Source organism: Narcine bancroftii, unplaced genomic scaffold (genome assembly GCF_036971445.1).
Source record: "Narcine bancroftii isolate sNarBan1 unplaced genomic scaffold, sNarBan1.hap1 Scaffold_232, whole genome shotgun sequence".
Lineage (NCBI taxonomy): Eukaryota > Metazoa > Chordata > Chondrichthyes > Torpediniformes > Narcinidae > Narcine > Narcine bancroftii.
In genome coordinates, this window is record NW_027211967.1 from 120,482 (window position 1) to 138,499 (window position 18,018).

Below are 18,018 nucleotides of genomic sequence, written 5' to 3' on the forward strand. Positions count from 1 at the left end.
TCCTCCTCTTTAATCTGTATCGATTCCATGACCTCACTGCTTGTTTTTTTTTTACTTCCCATGACTCTGTGGCAGCATCCTGAGTAAATACTGATGATTTTTAAAAAAGATTTACCTAATCTCTTTTACTTCATACAAAGTTGACCCCTCTGGTCTTCAGGGGGACCAATTTTGTCCCTTACTATCCTTTTGCTCTTAATCTACCTGGATATTTTCCTTCACATTGTCTACCAAAGCCACCTTGTGCCTTCTTTTCACCTCCTGATTTCTTTCTTGAGGATTTTCTGGTACCAGTTCTATCCCTCTCTCTTCTTCCAAACCAGATCCCCAGCATCCTTCAAAAACCAAGGTTCCCTACGCCTGCTAACCTTTAATCTTGACAGGAACATACAAACTCTGTTCTCTCAAAATTTCACTTTTGAAGGTCCCCCATGTACCTCACACATCCTGGCCTGAAAGCAACTTATCCCTTTTTCCAATTTTCGATTCTCAACCCGAGGTCCAGACCCATTCTTCTCCATAAATTAACTTGAAACTCATGGTTTTATGATCACTGGCCCCAAAATGTTCCCCTACACATTCTTGTCATCTGTCCTGTCTTGTTCCCCAATAGGAGATCCAGTATTACACTCTCTCTAGTTGGTACCTCTAAATATTGATTTAGAAAACCTTCTTGAACATTTGACAAACTCCAAGCCATCCAGCCCCTTTACAGTATGGGAGTCCCAGTCAATAGGTGGAAATTAAAATCCCCTACTATCAAACCTTGTGTTTCCTGCAGCTGTCTGCTATCTCTCTACAGATTTTCCCCTCCAATTCTCATTGACCATAGCACGATCTATAATACAACCCCATGAGTGTGGTCATACCTTTCCTGTTCCTCAGCTCCACTCATATAGGCCAGTAGATGAGCCCTCTAGTCTGTCCTGCCTGAGCACAGTTATGATATTTTCCCTGACGAGCAATGCCACTCTTCCCTCTTTCAACCCCTCCCCACCTTATTCTATCACATCTAAAGCAATGGAAGCCTCCCAGAGCATTGAGCTGCTAGTCCTGCCCCTCCTGCAACCATTTCATTAACAGCCACAATGTCATAATTCCATGTGCCAATTCACGCTCTCAGCTCATCTGCCTTTCCTACAATACTCCTTGCATTGGAATAGATGCACCTGAGAATGTTTTCACCACGTTCAACTCATCAACTTCTAACATTATCTGCAATCTTCACATTATTTTTTCTCTCCTCCACTCCTCTGGCACTCTGGTTCCCCTCTTCCTGCCAATTTAAAACCACTAGAGCAGGACAAGCAAACCTTCCTGCAAGGATATTAATTCCCCCTCTAGTTCAGATGCAAACCATCCCAACAGAACAGGTCCCACCTTTCTGGAAGAGAGCCCAATGATCCAGAAACCTGAAGCTCTCCCTCCTGCACCATGTCTTTGGTCACATGTTAAGATGCATTATCCTCCTATCTCTAATCTCACTAACATGTGGCACAGGTAGCAATCCTAAACTCACAACACTGGAGGTTCTGTCCTTCAACCTAGTGCCTAACTCCCTAAACTCTCCTTGCATGACCTTCTCATCTTTCCTACCCATTCTAATGGTCCCCACATGGACCACATTATCTGGCTGCTCATCCTCCCTCCTAAGAATGCCATGAACTCAATCTGAGGTCCTTGGCACCAGGGAGGCAACAGGCCATCCGGGATACTCAATCCCTTCCATAGAACCTCTTATCTGGCCCCCTAACTATGGAAACCCCTGTCAGGACAGCCTGCCTCTTCTCCTTCCTTCCCTTAGCTACAGGACCAGACTTGCACCAGAGACCTGATCGCCATGACTTGTGCCTGGTAGGTCATCCCCACTGCCCCCCACCAGATCCAAAATGGTCTACTTGTTATTGATAGGAAGGGCCACTGGAATGCGCTGCACTACCTGCCTGTTTCCTTTTCCTCTCCTGTCACCCGGCTACCCTCCTCTTGCCTCCTAGGTGTGACAATGTCCCTGTAACTCCTTGCTATAACCCCCTCTACCTCCCAAATGGTCTGGAGTTCATCCAACTCCAGCTCCAATTTCTTAACTCAGCATGTCAGGAGCTGCAGCTGGATGCACTTCTCGCAGATGAAGTCGCCAGGGATACTGCTGGCTTCCCTGATGACCTACATTCTGCAAGAGGAGCTTCGCCTGCCTTGGCTGCCATTCCCACTGTCTATGACTAGAGGAACAAAATAAATAAATAGAGATTTATATATATATATATATATCTCTCTAAAACCTGCCCTTACCTGTGCCTACCTTCTGAATCCTGTTGTTCCTTGAAAAGGGTGGCTCGCTTTCTTCTGCTATCCCTTGCCTCTTATCTTTTCTTGTCAAAGCCTGTTGAGCCAAAGCCTTACCACTCTGATGATGAATGCTCCCTTGATCCAGAGGTGGGATGGGGCACCATCTTGGTAAAGGATCCCCCCTTCTATCCCATCCAGGGTGGGGTGGAGATGTGTTGGGATACCATCTTGGTAAAGGATCCCCCCCTTCTATCTCATCCAGGGTGGGGTGGAGATGGGTTGGGACACCATCTTTGTAAAGATTCCTCTACTCCTTCAGGGTGAAATAGTGAAGGGTTGGGAAATCATCTTGGTAAAGGAGCCTGTCACATCCAAGCTGGGATGATGGAGGTGAGAAACCATCTTGGTAAAGTATTGCCCACACTCAAGGTGGGTTGTTCAAGGGTTGAAGTGCCATCTTGATAAAGGAGCCCCACATGTCCATGGTAGATGATGGGGTTGGGGAACCATCTTGGTAACAGAACAACCCTCTGCCCAATCTTGGGTAAGTGAAAGGTTGAGGCACCATCTTGGTGAAGGAACCCACACCAGGGTGGGATGGAGATGGTTTGGGGCACCATTTTGGTGAAGGAACCCACACATCCAGGGTGGGTTGGGGATGGTTTTGGGCACCATTTTGGAGGAGGAACCCACACATCCAGGGTGGGTTGGAGATGGTTTGGGGCATCATCTTGGTGAAGGAACCCACCATTCCAGGGTGGGTTGGGGATGGTTTGGGACACCATCTTGGTGAAGGAACCCACACATCCAGGGTGGGATGGGGATGGCTTGGGGCACCATCTTGGTGAAGGATCCTCCATCTTTCCTCCTCACCTGAGTAACTCTGGGGTAACCATGTTGGTGAAAGATCCTTCTACCCATCTAGAGTAGGTTGGTGAGGGGTGGGGGCATCATCATGATAAAGGTACCTCCCTCTCCCTCAAAGTTAATTAGTGAGAGATTGGGGCACCATCTTGGTAAAGGAATCTCCCGCTGCCCTGCCCAGGGTGAGTTCATGAAGGGCTGAGGCACCATCTCAGTAAAGGAACCTCCCTCTGCCCCATCAAGTGTGAGTTAATGAAGGGTTGGGACACCATCTTGGTAAAGGATCCTCCCTTTACCCCATCCAGTGTGGGTCAATGAAGGGTTTGAGACACCGTTTTGGTAAAGGAACCGCCCTCTACCCCATCCAGTGTGGGTTAAGGGTTGGAACACCATTTTGGTAAAGGACTGTTTTGGGGGGGTTGGTTGCAGATGAGGAACTGAACTCACCTGTGGATGCATACCATGGGGGGTCGGGTGGTGTTACAATGGGATATAGGCAGGATGGGGAAATCATTGATGTGATGGGGATGTTGGAGGTGCAGTGGACAGGATAGGAGGTACAAATGGGATGTAGAGACACTGATCCTGACACCCAGATACACCGACACCCAAAGACGGACTCCGACGTACGCATTGAGGTACGGATCCCATTGACACTGACACAAACACACTATCCCAGTTCAATATTTAAAAATTTTAATGGATTTTCTTTGTGTCGGGAAAGTCGGACAGATAAATTGGCCACACAAAACAGGTGAGGGGGTGGCACAGGAATGGGGGGGATCTCACTAACTAGCTGAGCTAATCTTTCTCATCAACACATACAGATAGAAATATATATTAAAGATATAAATATCCCGCCTGCCCAGAGGTGAATCCGCTGGGACATGCACCGAGCCCAATCCCTTCTGAATATAGTTTCAGTTTGAGTCAGTCAAGTTGGAACACAGTGCACCATCACAAATACTCCGGGGTGTGAATCTCCCGCTTGCCCATCTTATCACACACACTCCCGGGACTGGGACTGAGTGTCCCGGGACACTCCCAGGGTGGAACACAGAGTGAAGCTCCCTCTCCCTGTCACACACTCCCAGGGTGGGGCACAGAGTGAAACTCTCAGTCCCCCGTCCTGTCACACACTCCTGGGGTGGGACAGAATGATGCTCCCTCTCCCCTGTCTCATCACAAACTCCTGGGGTGGGACATAGAATGATGCTCCCTCTCCCCCCGACCCGTCACACACTCCCGGGGCTGGTGGGCAGGAGGGAGAGGGTTTTCAGAGAGGGGACTTGAGGTGGGAGTGTTGGTGCCGGCGGAGGTTGTCGAGCCGGTTGTATGTCCTGGAGCATACCTCGCAGGCGTAGGGTTTAGTGCCTGTGTGTATGGTCTGGTGAGCACGGAGGGCGGAATGCAGGCCAAAGGCCTTGTGACACACCTGGCACTTGTAGGGCTTGGCCCTGGGCCCGGGGCTGGGCCCAGGCTGAGGTCTGGGCTTCTCCTCGGCCTCGGAGGCATGAGCCTGCCGCACGTGTGCCTGGAGGGCTGAGGGGTCATCAAAAAGCTCACCGCAGCCCTGGCAGCGGCAGGGCCCAGCTCCCCAGGCCGGCAGGCGTCGCAGGACGTGCCCATCCTCCTGTCCCTCCGGCTCCTCTGCAGATGGGCCAGGCCCCTCATTGCCGTGGCCCAACTGGTGCTCAGTGAGGGAGGACGAGTCAGCAAAGGTGCAGTCGCAGGCATCACACTGGAACGGGCGCTCCCAGGCATGGAGAAGGCGGTGGCGGGCAAGCGAGGCCTCATCTGGGAACTCCTCGCTGCAGTCCTGGCACGGCAGACCCTGGGGCTCATCGGGGGAGGAGGGGGGCCAACAGTGGTGCTGAGCCAGGGCGCTGGGTCCTGGAAAGGCCTGGCCACAGCCCTGACAGAGGCAAGGCCCGTGGGTGGCACGGTGGGCGCGCAGGGAGGCAGACGACACAAAGCCCTCACCGCACAGCGTGCAGCGAAAGGGCCGGTCACCAAGGTGCACCCGCTGATGTCTCCGCAGGTTGTCCAGACGGTTGTAGCTGCGCGGGCAGGCCTGGCACTTGAAGCAGCGCTCCCGGGGTCCGCCAGGATTCCGTGGCCTCCGCCCCCCGCCCCCTGGGCACCGATGTTTCCGCAGTGACACAGCCTGGCTGAAGCCCTTGCCACAGGCTGGGCACCGGAAAGGTTTAGCGTCCCCACTGGTGTGTGCCCGCAGGTGGGCTGAGAGTGAGGGCCGGTCTCCGAAGATCTGGCCACAGAGGCCACACTGGCAGGGGGCAGGGAGCCGGGGAGCCCGAGGCAAGGGCCGGCCGGGGAGGTTGGCAGCGGGACCATGGGTGGCGCGGTGGGCGCGCAGGGAGGCAGCTGACACGAAGCCCTCACCACACAGCGTGCAGCGGAAGGGTCGGTCACCAAGGTGCACCCGCTGATGGCGCCGCAAGTTGTCCAGGCGGTTGTAGGTCTTGGGGCAGGCATGGCAGCGGTAGGAACGGCTGCCGGCATGTGCAGCCTGGTGGGACCGCAGTGCCGAGGCCTTGGCAAAGGTGCGCCCGCACAGGGAGCAGGTATGGGGTCTGGATGCTGGTGGGGCCTCACCATGGCCTAGACGGTGTGTCTGGAGGCTGGATGGGTCTGGGAAAGTCTCACCACATGTCCCACACTCGTACGTTACATCTGCATGGGTCAGACGGTGTGTCTGGAGGCGAGACAGGTCTGGGAACATCTCACTGCATATCTCACACTCGTATGTCATGTCTGAGTGGCACAGACGATGCGTCTGGAGGCTAGACAGGTCCTGGAATGTCTCACCACATGTCTCACATTCATAGGTCATGTCTTCATGGGTCAGACGGTGTGTCTGAAGGCTAGACAGGTCTGGGAACGTCTCACTGCATGACTCACACTCATAAGTCATTTCCCCATGGCCCAGACGGTGCGTCTGGAGGCTAGACAGTTCTGGGAATGTCTCACCGCACGTCTCGCATTCAAAGATCATTTCTGAGTGGCCCAGACGGTGTTTCTGTAGGCTAGATGGGTCTGGGAACGTCTCACCACAGGTCTCACATTCATATGTCATGTCTGAGTGGCACAGACGATGCGTCTGGAGCCCAGACAAGTCCGAGAATGTCTCCCCACACATCTCACATTCAAAGATCATGTCTGCATGGACCAGACGGTGTTTCTGTAGGCTAGACAGGTCTGAAAATGTCTCACCACACGTCTCGCACTCATACGTCATAGCTGCATGGGTTAGACGGTGCTTCTGTAGGCTAGACAGGTCTGAGAACGTCTCTCCGCAGGTCTCGCACTCAAAGATCATGTCCGCATGTGTCAGACGGTGTGCTTTGAGGTTAGACAGGTCTGGGAAGGTCTCACCACACGTCTCACATTCATACGTCATGTCCACATGAGTCAGACGATGGGTCTGAAGACAAGACGGGTCCGGGAATGTTTCCCCGCACATCTCACACTCATACGTCATGTCTGCATGGCCCAGACGGTGTTTCTGTACGCTAGTCAGGTCTGGGAACGTCTCATCACATGTCTCACACTCGTACGTCATGTCTGAGTGACCCAAACGGTGCGTCTGAAGTCTCGACAGGTCCGGGAATGTCTCACCGCAGGCCTCACACACAAATGTCATGTCTGAGTGGGCCAGACGGTGTGTCTGAAGGCTAGACCGATCAGAAAATGTCTCACCGCAAGACTCACATTCGTACGTCATGTCAGCGTGCTTTAGACGGTGCGTGTGGAGGCCAGACAGGTCTGAGAATGTCTCACTGCATGTCTCACACTCATAAGTTACGTCAAGGTGGCCCAGACGGTGTGTCTGGAGGCTAGACAGATCCGGGAATGTCTCCCCACACACTTCGCACTCATAGGTCATATCTGAGTGAGCCAAACGGTGTGTCTGAAGGCTAGACAGGTCTGGGAACATCTCACCGCATGCATCACATTCAAACGTCACATCTGAATGGCCCAGACGGTGCTTCTGAAGGCTAGACAGGTCTGGGAAAGTCTCCCCACATGTCTTGCACTCGAAAGTCATGTCTGAGTGGGCTAGACGGTGCGTCTGAAGCCCAGACAAGTCCGGAAAAGTCTCCCCACATGTCTTGCACTTAAAAGTCATGTCTGTGTGGGTCAGATGGTGTGTCTGAAGGCTAGATGGGTCTGGGAACGTCTCCCCGCACATCTCACACTCATAAGTCATGTCTGTATGGGTCAGACGGTGCGTCTGCAGCCCAGACAGATCCAAAAATGTCTCCCCGCATGTCTCACACTCGTAGGTCATGTCTGCATGGGTCAGACGGTGTGTCTGGAGCCCAGACACATTCGAGAACGTCTCACCACACGTCTCACACTCATAGGTCATGTCTGCATGGGTCAGACGGTGGGTCTGGAGCCCAGACAGATCTGAGAACGTCTCGCCACACGTCTCACACTCATAGGTCATGTCTGCATGGGTCAGACAGTGGGTCTGGAGCCCAGATGAGTCCGGGAAAGCCTCTCCACAGGCCTCACACTGGTAGGTCATGGCCGAGTGGTGCGCTGGGAGACCAGATGGCTCCGGGAAGCTCCCCACACCCCCAAAGGCTCCGGCAACCGGCCCTCCCCCCTCCTCGCCTTGCCTCCCCCGCCTCCTCCCAGGACGGACGACCTGAGCCCCTGCCCCCTGGTGTCCCCTTTGGTGCCGCCGCAGGTTGTCGAGCCGATTGTAGGCGCGCGGACAGGCCTGGCACTGGTAGGGCTTGTTGCCGGTGTGGATGGACTGGTGGGCGCGGAGCGAGGCGGGCACGCCAAAACCCTTGGAGCAGACAGGGCAGCGGAAGGGCTTGTCACCAGTGTGGGCGGCCTGGTGTGCCAGGAAGGTGGAGAAGAGGTTGAAGCTCTTGCGGCATAGCAGGCAGCTGAGGGGCCGGCGGGGGCGGCCGTGCGAGCGCTGGTGTCTCCGCAGATTCTCTGCCCGGCTGTAGGCCCGGCCACAGTCGGCGCACCGATGGGCCTTCTCGCCGGCCTTGCCACACCGGTGTTGTGCCAACTTGGCGGGCCGGACGAAGGAGCGGCCGCAGTCTGCACACCGATGGTGGGGGCGCCGGGGAGCGTGCGCCCTGCGGTGGGCCTGCAGGCGCTCGGCCTCGGCGAAGGCCCTGCCACAGTCCGGGCACCGGTGCGGCCGCTCCACCAGGTGGGCGCGCTGGTGTCGCCGCAGGTTGTCCAACCGGTTGTAGGAGCGCCCACATGCCTCGCATGGGAATGGCTTCTGGCCACTGTGGATGGACTGATGGGTCAGCAGCTTTGAGGCCTGTGAGAAACAGCGGCCACATACGTCACACCTGTGGGGAGAGAAAGAGTGAGGGGGAGGGGAGGGAAAGAGTGAGGGGGTGGGGGTAAGGGGAGGGAGAGAGGGTAAAGGGTGAGGGAATGGGTGGGGGAAGAGAAAGACACAATTAATCCACAATGGAACAGTATGCTGTTCAGTCACTCGCTCTCTGCTGGCCCCAGGCAGTCCCTCACCTAATCCAGACTTGATGGGGCGGTTCACCCTCCCTACCTCTTCCCTCACCACCGCCTCCACTCCCCCACTTCCTGCTGAGGGTATTTTCTCCACATGGAGCCCTCTGGCATAGTCGGAGCTGACTGGCCTGGGAAAAGGTCCCTTCCCCAGGATTCCTCCCCTTGCCCTCTCCCCACTCCCCCTCCCTCCTCACACCCTCTCTCCACTCCCCGCCCCAGCTCATCATTTCCCCATTCCCTCCTCCTCTCCGCACCCCCCCCACCAAGGAATCTTTCCCAATGCCCCCTCTCCTTCCCCCTCCCCTTCTTCCTCACCTTTTGCCCGTCCCTCATCACCCTTTCCCCTCCACCCGGTTCCCCAGGAACTTTCCACGCCCCTCTTCCTCACCACCCTCCCCACCTCCTCACCGGAAGGGCTTCTCGCCACACTGGGCCCTCTGGTGGTGCTGCAGCTGGCTGGCCTGTGCGAAGGCCTTTCCACATGCTGTGCAGGGGTAGGTCCCATGTGGGGCCCGGGGGCAGGAGTGGGCCAGGAGGCCGGCGAGCTGGGCAAAGGAGCGGTGGCAGAGCGGGCATCGGCGGGCAGCCTCGGGCCGCCCCGGAAGCCCGCAGCCATGACCCAGCAAGGCCTCGGGGCCGGCGAACACCTCACGGCAGGCAGCGCACTGGAACAGGAGGGGCTGGGCCGGTGCCCCGGGGCCGTGGGAGCGGCGTGTGTGCGATTCCAGCTCCCGGCGGCTCCCAAACGCGCCACCACACTCGCCGCACACTGCTGCCTTCTCCTCGTCAACTTCCGCCTCTCCCGGCTCCTGCAACGGGTAGACCGCCCCCTCCGGGGGATCTGGCGGGTCCTGGGGTGCCTGCTCCTGCTTCCTGTGGGGGAGAGAGTGGGCAGAGAGGGGGTGGGGAGAGAGGGAGAGGCGGGGGCAGAGGGGGGTGGCGGGGAAAGGGAAAGGAGAGGCGGATTAGAGAGTGGGGAAGAGGTTGGGGGTGAGTGGGGGAGGGAGGAAAAGGAGAGTGGAGAGGGAAAAAAGGAGGATGGTGTAAAGGGAGAGGGGAATGGTGGATAGAGTGAGAGAGAGAGAAGGAGCAATGTTACTGCAGGTGGGAGGCTATTTATGCTCTCCATCCTATTAAATGTGGACAGGAGAGCATTCACCTCTCTCTCTCTCTGCCCTGTTACACATGATCTTGTCCACCTACCCACTCTCAAATCTCCAGAACAACACAACCTCAGAGGTGTGGGGGATGCTGATGAAGGTTATCTGAGATTTCAGGAAGATCAGTATGGGGACCAACAAGGTAAATGGTGGGAAGTATTGTAAAACAGAGAGACCTTGGGGTACGGGGACCGACACGGTGAACGGTGGAGTGTGTTATAGAACGGAGAGATTTCGGGGTACGGGGACCGACGCGGTAAACGGTGGGGAGTGTTGCAGAATAGGGAGACCTCGGGATACGGGGACCGACAAGGTGAATGGTGGAGAGTGTTGTAGAACAGAGAGACTTCGGGGTACGGGGACTGATACGGTGAACGGTGGGGAGTGTTGTAGAAGAGATTTCAAGGTACGGGGATTGAATGGTGGGGAGTGTTGTTGTGCAGAGAACCACAGAACATCAAAGCACATAAACAGGCCCTTCTAGTCTGTGCCTAGTCCCATTAACCTGCACCCAGTCCATAGCCCTCCAGACCTCTCCCATTCATGTACCTGTCCAAATTTTTCTCAAATGAACAAATTGATCCCACATTCACCACTTTAGCTGGCAGCTCGTTCCACACTCCCACCAGTCCTTGAGAGAAAAAATTCATGTTCCCCCAAAACTTTTCTCCTTTCACCCTAACCCATGTTCTCTGATTTGATTCTCAGTGAACCTCAGTGGAAAAAGCCAACTTGCATTTACTCTATCTATCCTCCTCATAATTTTGTACACCTCCATCAAATCTCCCCTCATTCTTCTACACTTAGGGAATAAAGTCCTAACCTGTTTAACCTTTCCCTATAACTCTCAAGTACGGGCAATATCACAGTAAATCTTCTGTGCACTCTTTCCATCTTATTGATATCTTTCCAGAAGTTTTTTGGCCAAAACTGCAGGTAATATTTCAAATTTGGCCTCAAAAATATCTTTTTCTATAACTTTAACAAAACATCCCAGCTCCTACATTTTGCTTTATAAAGACAATGTGCCTCTTTACAATCCTGTCCACCTGTGACACCATTTTCAGGGAATTATGTATTTGTATTCCCAGATCCCTCTGTTCTACTGCACTCCTCAGTGCTCAGCCATTTACCATGTATGTCTTTTCTTGATGTGTCCTTCCAAAATGCAACACTTCACACTTGTCTGCATTAAATTCCATCAGCCATTTTTCCGCCCATTTTTCCAGCTGGTCCAAATCCCTCTGCAAGCTTTGAAAAACTTCCCTGTTGTCCACAAAGCCTCCAATCTTAGTGTCATCTGCAAGTTTCCTGATCCAATTTACCATCATGTCATCCAGATCATTGATATAGATGACAAACAACAATGTTCCCAGCACTGATCCCTGAGGCACATCACTCGTCACAGGCCTCCAATCATCCACCACCACTTTCTGAGAGATTGTGAAGTGGTGGGGAGAGAGAAGACTTCTCCTGTATAGCCAAAGTCAAATTCAGATCACTACCTCAACTTGAATATCAAGTCTCTGAAACTTCCTGAATCATCTTCCACAAGGGACCTTGTCAAAGGGCTTACCAAAGTCCATGTAGACAACAACATTCACAGCCTTTCCTTCATTAACTTTCCTAGTAACCGCTTCGAAAAAAACTCTCTAAGATTGGTTAAACACGACCTACCACGCACAAAGCCACGTTGACTATCCCTAATCTGCACCTGGCTGTCCAAATACCTATATATCCCATCTCTTAGAACATGTTCCCCTCACTTCCCTGGTACTGAGGTCAGGCTCACTGGCCTAAATTACCCAGATTATTGTTGGAGCCTTTTTAAAACTACAGAACAACATGAGCTACCCTCCAACCCTCCTGCACCAACACCCCGTGGCTATGCCATGTTAAATATATCTGCCAGGCCCCTAGCAATTTTGACAATAGGTTCCTTCAAGGACGAAGGGAATACCTTTCAAGCCCTGGGGAATTATCCACCTTTATTTGTCTTTACACAGCAAGCCCTTCCTCCTCCTCTTTAATCTGTGTAGGTTCCATTACCTCACTGCTGGTTTTCCTTACTTCCCACAACTCTGTGCCAGTTTCCTGAGTGAATATAGAATCAAAAATCTCACTTAAGATCTTCCCCATCTCTTCTGGCTCCATACAAAGATGGCCACTCTGATCTTCAAGGAGACCAATTTTGTCCCTTAGTATCCTTTTGCTCTTTATATACCTATCGAAGCCCTCAGCTAGTTGTTATGTCAAAACAACAACCTTGTACTCATCATGAGCAAAACTTAGGAACTGATTGTGGACTGCAGGAGGGGGAAATCAGAACATGAACCCATCCTCATTGAGGGGTCAGCAGTGGAAAGGGCAAAGAACTTCAAATTCCTGGGTGTCAACATCTCCGAGGATCTGTCCTGGGGTCTCCACGTTGATGCCATCATGAAGCAAACTCTCCAGCGGCTAGACTTTGTGAGGAGATTCGGTGTGTCACCGAAGACTCTCGTAAATCTCTACAGGTGGACCGTGGAGAACATTCTGGCTGGTTGCATCACTGCCTGGTACGGAGGCGCCAACTCTCAGGACAAGAATAAACTCCAGAGGGTTGTTAAATTAGCCTGCAACATCATGGGCATCAGACTCCACTCCATCGAGGACATCGACATGAAGCGGGGTCTTCAAAAAGTGGCCTCTATCCTCATTGACCCCCCACCACCCAGGCCAGGCCCTCTTCACTCTGCTACCATCGGGGAAAAGGTCCAGGAGCCTAAAAACGAGCATCAGTGGCACAAGGACAGCTTCTTCCCCATTGCCATCAGATTCCTGAACGGGCAATGAACCACAGGCACTACCTGACTTTCTCTTCTTTCTGCACTAATTTATTTATTTCTGCATATCATTGAGCAAAACAACAAATTTCACGACATTTGCAACAATAAATTCTTTCTTCCGACTCTGCATTCCACAGAGCCACCCTGTCCCTTGATCTATTCTCACCTGCCCACCAATCCATTTCCAGTTACCACCATTTGTCCGTTGTCCTGCCCTCCTCCCTGGCCATTTCTTCCCTTTTCCCTGCCTTTTAATTCAAGTGTCTGCCTGATTTTTATTAACACCTTCAAGAAGAGCTCGGGTCCAAATTGTCAGTGATATATCATTACCTCCTATGGACACTGTGGGACCTCCTGAGTTTCTCCAGCATTTCCGTGTATTAACTCTAACGATATCACCTTTGAAAGCCTTTCACATAGCAAGCACATCATTGCCAGACAATACCCAGGCCCAGATCCCTCCAAATTGGACTTTCTCCAATTTACAATCAAACCTCAAGCACCAGATATATCCTTGCCCACAATTATATTGAAATGAAAGACATTGTTGGATACAGGGACCGACATGGTGAGCGGTGGGGAGTGTTGCAGAACAGAGAGACCTTGGGGTACGGGGACCGACACGGTGAACGGTGGGATGTGTTGCAGAACAGAGAGACCTCGGGGTACGGGGACCGACACGGTGAACAGTGGGGAGTGTTGTAGAACAGTGACCTCGGGGTACGGGGACCAACATGGTGAACGGTGGGGAGTGTTGCAGAACAGAGAGACCTCGGGGTACGGGGACCGACACTGTGAACGGTGGGATGTGTTGCAGAACAGAGAGACCTCGGGGTACGGGGACCGACACGGTGAACGGTGGGATGTGTTGCAGAACAGAGAGACCTCGGGGTACGGGGACCGACACGGTGAACAGTGGGGAGTGTTGTAGAACAGTGACCTCGGGGTACGGGGACCGACATGGTGAACGGTGGGGAGTGTTGCAGAACAGAGAGACCTCGGGGTACGGGGACCGACATGGTGAACAGTGGGGAGTGTTGTAGAACAGTGACCTCGGGGTACGGAGACCGACATGGTGAACGGTGGGGAGTGTTGCAGAACAGAGAGACCTCGGGGTACGGGGACCGACACTGTGAACGGTGGGATGTGTTGCAGAACAGAGAGACCTCGGGGTACGGGGACCGACATGGTGAACGGTGGGGAGTGTTGTAGAACAGTGACCTCGGGGTATGGGGATCGACAAGGTGAATGGTTCGCTCCAGGGAATAAAGTCCCAACTTGTTTAATCTTGCCCTATAACAGTTCCTGAAGTCCAGGCAACGTCCTCATAATTCTTCTCTGCACTCTTTCCATCTCATTGATATCCTTCCTGTAGTTTGGTGACCAGATCTGCACACAATATTCCAAATATGGCCTAACAATGACTTATACAACTTCATGATAATATTCCAACTCCTGTACCCAATACTTTGATTTATGAAGGTCAATGTGCCAAACACTCTCTTTACAACCCTGTCTACCTGTGATGCCACTTTCAGGGAATTGTGTATCTGTATTCCCAGATCCCTCTATTCTAGTGCACTCCTCAGTGCTCAGACTGTCTATGTCCTTTCTTGGATTGTCCTTCCAAAATGCATCACTTCACACTTGTCTGCATTAAACCCCATCGGCCATTTTTCAGCCCATTTTTCCAGCTGGTCCAGATCCCTCTGCAAGCTTTGAAAGCCTTCTCATTATCCACAACACCTCCAATCTTTGTGTTATCTGCCAACTCTTTGACCCAATTTACCATGTTATTGCCTGTATATCTCCCAAAGTGCAACACCTCACCCTTGCCCAGATATTTAAAAAGTCCTTTGCCACAAATGAGGTGCCAGATGATTGGAGGGTAGCTCACGTTGTTCCGTGGTATAAAAAAGGCTCCAATAGTAACTCTGGAAATTATGGGCCAGTGAGCCCAATGTCAGTCGTAGGTAAATTATTGGAAGGTGTCCTAAGAGATCAGATGTACAAGTGTTTGGATAGCCAGGGACTGACTAGGGATAGTCAACATGCCTTTGTGTGTGGTAGGTCGTTTTTAAACAATCTTATGAAGTTAAATTTTAAATTTAGACATACAGCATGGCAATAGGCCCTTTTGGTCCATGAGCCTGTGATGCCAAATTACATCCAATTGACCTGCAACCCCCAGTATGTTTTGGAGGGTGGGAGGAAACCAGAGCTCCCAGGGAAAACTCATGCAGACACAGGGAGAACGTACAAACTCCTTACACCCAGCGTGGGATTCGAACTCCTGTCCCAATCGCAGACACTGTAACAGCGTGGCTAATGACGCCGCCCAAGGAGGTTACCAGGAAATGTGATGAAGGAAAGGCTGTGGATATTGTCTACATTGTTTTTAGTAAGGCCTTTGACAAGGTCCCGCATGGGCAGCTCATCAGGAAGGTTCAGACGCTTGGTATTCATGGTGAACTAGTGAACTGGATTCGACAATGGCTGGATTCGACAATGGCTGAACGGGAGAAGCCAGAGAGTAGTGGTGGACGATTCCTTCTCAGACTGGAGGCCTATGACCAATGATGTGCCTCAGGAATCGGTGCTGAGACCATTGTTGTTTGTTGTCTATATCGATGATCTGGATGACATGATGGTAAATTGGATCAGGAAACTTGCAGATGACACTAAGATTGGAGGCTTTGTGAACAACAAGGAAGGTTTTCAAAGCTTGCAGAGGGATTTGGACCAGCTGGAATAATGACAGATGGAATTTAATGCAGACAAGTGTGAGGTGTTGCATTTTGGAAGGACAAATCAAGAAAGGACATACACTGTAAATGGTTGGGCACTGAGGTGTGCGATAGATCAGAGGGATTGGGAGTACAGATACATAATTCCCTGAAAGTGGCGTCACAGGTGGACAGGGTTGTAAAGAGAGATTTTGGCACATTGGTCTTCATCGATCAAAGTATTCAGTACAGGAGTTGGGATATTATGGTGAAGTTGTACAAGACATTGGTGAGGCCACATATGGAGTATTGTGTGCAGTTCTAACTATAGGAAAGATATCAATGAAATAGAAAGAGTGCAGAGGACACTTACTAAATGTTGCCTGGACTTCAGGAACTGAGATACAGGGAAAGGTTAATTGCAGTGGGATATACTGAACTTTTAATTGCCATCCCACTCCCCAATCAGCTCCTTTAATTGCTGCATTACCTAAGAGGTAAATGGAGGCTCTTCCAAACAGAGAGCCCTCTTAAACACTGAAGCCACGACTCTTTTAATTTGCAGGAATAAAAGGCATCAGTGATCCCTTTAATCCAGCTGTCTGTGGTGGATCGCAATGGGATTGTAATGTCTGAGGTTTACAGTGGGATTGTTAATATCGGAGGTTTGCAGTGGGATTGTTATTATCTGAGGTTTGCAGTGGGATTGTAATGTCTGAGGTTTGCAGTGGGATTGGTAAAGTCTGAGGTTTGCAGTGGGATTGGTAATGACAGGTTTGCACTGGGATTGGTAATGACTGAGGTTTGCAGTGGGATTGGTAATGACTGAGGTTTGCAGTGGGATTGGTAATGTCTGAGGTTTGCAGTGGGATTGGTAATGTCTGAGGTTTGCAGTGGGATTGGTAATGTCTGAGGTTTGCAGTGGGATTGGTAATGTCTGAGGTTTGCAGTGGGATTGGTAATGTCTGAGGTTTGCAGTGGGATTGGTAATGACTGAGGTTTGCAGTGGGATTGGTAATGACTGAGGTTTGCAATGGGATTGGTAATGTCTGAGGTTTGCAGTGGGATTGGTAATGTCTGAGGTTTGAAGTGGGATTGGTAATGTCTGAGGTTTGCAGTGGGATTGGTAATGACAGGTTTGCACTGGGATTGGTAATGACTGAGGTTTGCAATGGGATTGGTAATGACTGAGGTTTGCAATGGGATTGGTAATGTCTGAGGTTTGCAGTGGGATTGGTAATGTCTGAGGTTTGCAGTGGGATTGGTAATGTCTGAGGTTTGCAGTGGGATTGGTAATGTCTGAGGTTTGCAGTGGGATTGGTAATGTCTGAGGTTTGCAGTGGGATTGGTAATGACAGGTTGCAATGGGATTGGTAATGACAGGTTTGCAATGGGATTGGTAATGACAGGTTTGCAATGGGATTGGTAATGACTGAGGTTTGCAATGGGATTGGTAATGACTGAGGTTTGCATTGGGATTGGTAATGTCTGAGGTTTGCAGTGGGATTGGTAATGTCTGAGGTTTGCAGTGGGATTGGTAATGTCTGAGGTTTGCAGTGGGATTGGTAATGTCTGAGGTTTGCAGTGGGATTGGTAATGACAGGTTTGCAATGGGATTGGTAATGACAGGTTTGCAATGGGATTGGTAATGACAGGTTTGCAATGGGATTGGTAATGACAGGTTTGCAATGGGATTGGTAATGACAGGTTTGCAATGGGATTGGTAATGACTGAGGTTTGCAATGGGATTGGTAATGACTGAGGTTTGCATTGGGGTTATAATGGCTGGGGGGGAGTGGGGTTGCAATGAATGGGGGGAAGTGGGGTTTCAATGACTGGGGGCTTGTCATGGGATTGCAATGGGGAAGGTTTGCGGAGCTGGGACAAAGACCCACCACCCCTCTCACCCCCACGCCCCCCGCCCACCCCCGGGGGCCCGCTGGCGGCGGCCGGCTGCACTCACACCCGCGGGGGCCGCTCGCCGCTCCCCGTCTCCATTTCCAGCTGATGCATCCGTGGCCTCTCCCTGCAACGCGCCCTGTGCACGGTCCTGTTCCCCGGCAGCAGACGGACGCTCTGCAAGCCCCGACCGGGGACGAGGCGTCGGGCCGCGGCCCGCAGCCCCTGGAATTCCTGGCAGGTTCCGCCGGCGCCGCGCACGTCCGTCTCTTCCCAGGGTGCTCGCTGGCAGCGCCGCGCAGGCGCCCTACCGCATACCTCGGCCGGTCTGGGGACCTTCTCGCGCCCGGGGCATGCCGGGACGGACCACCCGCCATTCACTCCCTGCTTTCCCTGCATCTCAGTCTCTTCCTCTCTATCCCTGTCTCTCCCGCTCCCTCTCGCTGTCTCTCTCCCTGTTGCTCTGTCTCCCCTTGTGTCTCTGTATCAGTTTCTCTGACTCTGTCTGTCTCTCACTTTTCTCACATTCTCTCTGTCTTTTCCCCCTCTGTATTTATCTCTCTCCCTCTGACTCTGTCTGTCTGGCGCACACACTCTCTATCTGTCTCTCCCTCTCCCTGTCTCTTTCCCGGTCTGTGTGTGCCTCTCCCTCTCTCCTTATTAATCAAAATATTCCCTTTACTCTGCATAATGCTATTTCAGACACTAATGGTCGTTTCA

General features: G+C 52.2%; 2 protein-coding genes across 2 annotated transcripts; both read right to left on the reverse strand.

The window, feature by feature from the left end:
- Positions 1–4,332: 4,332 nt before the first annotated feature.
- On the reverse strand, positions 4,333–7,770 carry LOC138750700 (zinc finger protein 729-like). Its single transcript, XM_069912763.1, has one exon. It carries the CDS (start codon positions 7,703–7,705, stop codon positions 4,427–4,429), a length of 3,279 nt encoding a protein of 1,092 aa, XP_069768864.1. The 5' UTR covers positions 7,706–7,770; the 3' UTR covers positions 4,333–4,426.
- On the reverse strand, positions 7,763–17,697 carry LOC138750703 (zinc finger protein 436-like; the record flags this gene model as incomplete). Its single annotated transcript, XM_069912771.1, has 3 exons — positions 17,363–17,697; positions 9,094–9,558; positions 7,763–8,504 (listed from the first exon to the last, which is right to left on the reverse strand). Coding segments are annotated over exons 1-3 (1,542 nt in total), but the record flags the coding sequence as incomplete, so codon positions are not given.
- Between the last annotated feature and the right edge of the window lie 321 nt (positions 17,698–18,018).

What these genes read in the sequence shown, in the direction of transcription:
- LOC138750700 (XM_069912763.1), bottom strand. Translation starts at nt 7,705, where the DNA reads ATGACCTACCAGTGTGAGGCCTGTGGAGAGGCTTTCCCGGACTCATCT.